This window comes from Aegilops tauschii, chromosome 3, assembly GCF_002575655.3.
Source record: "Aegilops tauschii subsp. strangulata cultivar AL8/78 chromosome 3, Aet v6.0, whole genome shotgun sequence".
Taxonomy (NCBI): Eukaryota; Viridiplantae; Streptophyta; class Magnoliopsida; order Poales; family Poaceae; genus Aegilops; species Aegilops tauschii.
This window is the reverse complement of record NC_053037.3, coordinates 557,639,174-557,644,328: the sequence shown is the minus strand read 5'-3', so window position 1 is coordinate 557,644,328 and position 5,155 is coordinate 557,639,174. Positions and strand designations below refer to the sequence as shown.

Sequence of the window (5,155 nt, the reverse complement as noted above, 5' to 3'; positions counted from 1 at the left end):
AAATGGTGTATCTGGATGTGGAAATGAATTTTTGTGTGATGTCCGGTCACTGTCTGCGGACGCGTTTGCGAGCGTTTGGAACCGGATTTCGCTACTTGTGGTTGTAGATGCTCTAAATAGCTACAACATAGCGGGGTACTTCCCGTGAGTGACGGTTAGGTTCCTTATCTAGTGACTGGTTGGCGATCTGGGGGCAATCGCTTCTGGGCTAAGTTTTCCGATCCTGCCACCGGCGGCCGCTCTTTCCACCATCCCGACCATCCCTCGCTAAGTCATGCATTCCCCCTCCCACTATCATAAGCCTTGTTTGTGTCCTAGGGCACACTGCTACTTCCTCCGTTCGGAATTACTCGTCCAAGAAATGAATGTATCTAGATGTATTTTAGTTGTAGATACATTCATTTTTGTGACAAGTAATTCCGGACGGAGGGAGTAGCTGCTAGGCAGCGTCAGAATCCTATGAAGATGTCTGGATTTTTCTGTTTCCAGCATGAGCAACCAATTTTACTGTGAGACTCATGGAGCGCCAACCCGTCAACCAAGAGCCGAGCTTGCTTGGCAAATGCACTCAAAATAGTGATACACAAGCAAACGAGCCACTGGAAGCCTTAATCAACCTGTACAAGGGACAAAGTCTTAATAAAGTTGTGCAAGGGAGCAAGAGACAGCCAATTTTCGTGCTGTCTCTACAGAGGTCACTGAAATAAGAGTGGGAGCTAACAAGTTAAACAGTTCATTCCTCCAAGTGTACTTCACACTTGATGAGTACTACTACACTGGATCAATTTTCAGATGGAGTGGACCATCACTGGCCCTGACCACAACACCAGAAAACAGAAGAACCTACACCGGGTAAGCCATTCCTGCAACCTGGACATACCTGCATAATAACAATAATCCAATCAGTTAGCTCACAAAGAATACCTTAAATAGTGAAATATCATTGGGGAAATAAATGGCAAAACAATAGAAAATAAAAACATTCAGCTTAATTATAAGCATAGCATATACTTCTTATAAACTGAAGTAGAACTACTCACATAAGAACAAGTATAGTATTGGCAGGTACTCCCTCCGTCCCAAAATATAAGATCATTTCTTACACTATCATGGTGTCAAAAATAGTCTTACATTTGGGGACTGAGGGAGTACTTTATAACTCATAAATAACATTTGTTTCAGCCCAAACTGGATGTCATTTTAACCTTTGCAGGGCACTAGAAGAGCAGAGCTTTGAGCATTTGACCACTATTTCTATTACCATCGAGAGTTAACAAAACGATATAATACCTCCATATAAATTCACAAATTTATGTAACCTAGAAATATTTTAATTTATGAACCTAGTCAACAGTATATACACTAGTGATAAAGTTGAGAAATTGACTGCATTTTTAAAAAAAACATATGACTTGATTAGAGATGCTTATAAGTTAGTACAACTTACTAGTGTGATAACGGAAACTGTACTGATTAGGATTCTTATGTTCCGGTATATATTGTTCTCAATTACTTAGGCAAAGTAGTGGATGTCTTACAATTACAAAGGGATTTAATACTTTCATAAAAAAAATCATCAGTCAAAGCCCATGCAGCAATATATTGTAAAATGACACATATATCCCTGATGAACGTCCAGGAGATAAAGTCATGTCACCTTTTCAGTCATCACAAAGTACTAACATGTGCTAACAGACGAGCATCTCCCATATATTTCAACACTCATCTCTGCCATGTACATCAACAATGCCAGTACCTACGAGCATAATAAGTCAGGAACCAATGATAATTCGGATGGAAAACCATCGATAGAAAAGAGCAATATAATGGAATATCTAGGTGAACTGAAAGTTGTCTAGTTATGTAATCTGAGAAAAATTACATGAGACATACAGAAAATAATTTATTCTCTAGTGCAAATGGACTCACTTCAGGAAGATATTCTTTTTTAACTGTTATGTGTCACATTATCAAGAGAACTGCAGACCAGCACTGAATATTATCATAACACAATTCACGCACAAGAAAAGATACTTTCTAGAAATCATCTTTAGTAAACACGATTCCTTGTCAGACGAAGCGGAGCAAATTAAGACATGGCAGAACTAAAAGCCCCACAAGAAACATATAATAGGTACGGCCAATTTTTTCTCCAGTTGTACATCTGAACTAGCTAATCACAGCATGGCCCTTCCACAGGTGACAAAAACCATAGCATTGATTTCCAACTGTTATCGGTGCTGAAAAGATATATATTTCAGATAAGCACATAAGACTACATTCGAAACACAATTTATGCATATGACCAACAGAAAAGAACAGCAACCTTAAGGACTACTCTCTCCGTCCTGAATTACTTTCTTAGATTATATCAATATCAATCTAAGACAAGTAATTTGGGACGGATGCAATATTTTCTTTTAAAGATTTCATCAAGCAGCAAAAGGAAAAATTGACATGATTTGAACTGAGCTTCAATCATCAGCATAGTATATGATACGCATTTCAGCAACTAATTACAAAAAATAAATTGATCTTATAATACAAAGTAAAAAAATATGGTGATTGATATTTTTACCTGCAGCATAGCAACATTCATATGGATAATGGGGAAAGAAGAACACCGTATTGGAAAGTTTCTTAAACTCCATTGACTGGAGATAGACCACGAAGACACCAGAAGCTGTCGATACAAGGATTGCATTACTCTCCTCGGCAAACCCAACTAAAGTGAGGGAGTCACCCTTGCAAGTTGATCCAAGTTCCCCGAATTCAATAGCTCTGTCGAGCACCCATACAGCTGAACCATCAGAATCAGGCTTTCTCTTCCATAATTGGGCATTGAATAGTGAGAGATGGATGAAGCCAAGCCCACCATCTTCGGCGGGCATAATCCTCAATGTGTGATACCCGGGTTCTATGTGTGCCGGCAGCTCGGTCACGGCTAGGCTCTGATTATTCAGATCAAACTCAAGTACGAAATACTGACGATGGTCCTGAAGCACATGCGGTGCATAGGTATGTAACCAGTAAAGAGAATTCCCAATCAAAGTACTGGATTGGTCCATAGGTACAGAAGATTGCAGCTGCAGTGATTTGCTCTTGCTCCATATGCCAGTCTCCGATGAGTAAACCCATGCCGAAGCTCTTGCTTCTCCTCTGTCGTCATAGGCTACCAGGGCCACCTGGAATTGGCTTGAACGGGGGCCTTGGCCGCGGGCAGGGCGAAGCACCGCCCGGTTGAAAAAGTACATCCGGTCGTTGTCCAGCTCTGGTGGGAGGGTCAGGCAGCGCTGCTTGCGGGCGACGGGGTCCCACACACTTGGGCTGCGCGGCGGCCTTCCGCTGAGGAAAAGGACAAGCCCGTGGCGGCAGTCGACGATGCGGTTGTCCTCGCGGCGAGACATGGAGAAGCGATCCCGGGGGATGCGATCTGGTCGATCCAGCACTGGAACAAACGGACAGGAGCGATAGTCCTCGAAGAAGAAGCCGAGGAGAGGAGGCTTGCCGTGGTGGTGGTCGCGGAAGCGGCGTTGGAATCGGGGGTCGGCGACGAGGCGGCGCCAACGCTTGCAGACGCGGGAGGCCCGGGGGAGGGAGGAAGGCCGCGGCGGGAGGCGGAGGAGAATCTCCCGAAGCATGTCGTCGTCGTCTGGCAGAGAGGCGGGCGGCGGAGAGGTGCTGCGGCGGCGGGGAGCCATCTCCCCTCTCGTGCTCATGCTAGGGCTCCTCTCGGTGGGTGATTTGGTCGGCTGGGGAGGATGGCGTTGTCCACGCCGCCGGCGAGTAGTACTAGCGAAGCGAGGGGATTGATTTTGGGAACCTTTTTGTAGCATCTTACATCTTTTTTTAGGGTATAAATAAAATAAAATAAAGTGTAAAACGCTAACAAACGTTTTTTAGCGTCTTATACCATCTCCAACAGCGGCCCAATGCGCGGCGTGCTAAAAATCAGTATACAGTGCCGGGTGAGCCAGCTTTTGCGCGCAGCCGTGCGTTGGCTCCAGTGGCTGCCGCAAAATAAAGCGCGCCCGAGCCGCTCCAGCAGGCGCGCTATATTTCTTTTTTTTTTTCTTGACGCCTACTATGTAAATTACGATTCGATACACATTTGGTTTCGATAGTACAAATGTGAGATAGTTCGTCACTTCTACGATACAAAATAGTGCATAGATAGTTCATAGTCTTCTCCTATGATAGATAAATAAAATGAAAAACTGCTACTACTTGTCATTCTCCGACTCGGACTATGCCTCGGTGATGTCCTCCTCCGACGTCTGAGCGTAGGCGTCAAGGAACCGCTCGTCGTCGGAGTCCCGGGTGAAAGATTGTGGATGTCGTCTAGAGGAGGGGCGAATAGGCGCTTTAAAATAATTACGGTTTAGGCTTGAACAAATGCGGAATAAACCTAGCGGTTAATTTGTCAAGCACAAAACCTAAAACAATTAGGCTCACCTATGTGCACCAACAACTTATGCTAAGCAAGATAAGCAACTATGTGATACCAAGATATATGACAAAGAACAATATGGCTATCATAAAGTAAAGTGCATAAGTAAAGGGCTCGGGTAAGAGATAACCGAGGCACGCGGAGACGACGATGTATCCCGAAGTTCACACCCTTGCGGATGCTAATCTCCGTTTGGAGCGGTGTGGAGGCACAATGCTCCCCAAAAAGCCATTAGGGCCACCGTAATCTTCTCACGCCCTCGCACAATGCAAGATGTCGTGATTTCACTAAGGGACTCTTGAGGGCGGTCACCGAACCCGTACAAATGGCAACCCTTGGGGGCGGTCACCGAACCCGTATACTTTGGCAACCCTTGGGGCGGTCATCGGTACCCGTCAAATTGCTCGGGGTGATCTCCACAACCTAATTGGAGACCCCGACGCTTGCCCGAAGCTTTACACCACAATGATTGAGCTCCGAACACCACCAACCGTCTAGGGCGCCCAAGCACCCAAGAGAAACAAGCTCAAGGGCACCAAGCACCCAAGAGTAATAAGCTTCTCAACTTGTAACTTCCACGTACCATCGTGGAGAACTCAAACCGATGCACCAAATGCAATGGCAAGGGCACACGGAGTGCCCAAGTCCCTCACTCTCAAATCCCACCAAAGCAACGAAAGCTATGGAGGAAAATGAGAGGAAGAT

At 45.0% G+C, this 5,155-nt stretch overlaps 1 protein-coding gene across 1 annotated transcript; it reads right to left on the bottom strand.

The window, feature by feature from the left end:
* Positions 1-577: 577 nt before the first annotated feature.
* On the bottom strand, positions 578-3,831 carry LOC109764089 (putative F-box protein At3g16210). The gene is made up of 3 exons (XM_020322930.4): positions 2,579-3,831; positions 1,658-1,756; positions 578-880 (listed from the first exon to the last, which is right to left on the bottom strand). The coding sequence occupies exons 1-2, from the start codon at positions 3,717-3,719 to the stop codon at positions 1,716-1,718; spliced, it is 1,182 nt and encodes a 393-aa protein (XP_020178519.3). The 5' UTR covers positions 3,720-3,831; the 3' UTR covers positions 578-880; positions 1,658-1,715.
* Positions 3,832-5,155: the final 1,324 nt, after the last annotated feature.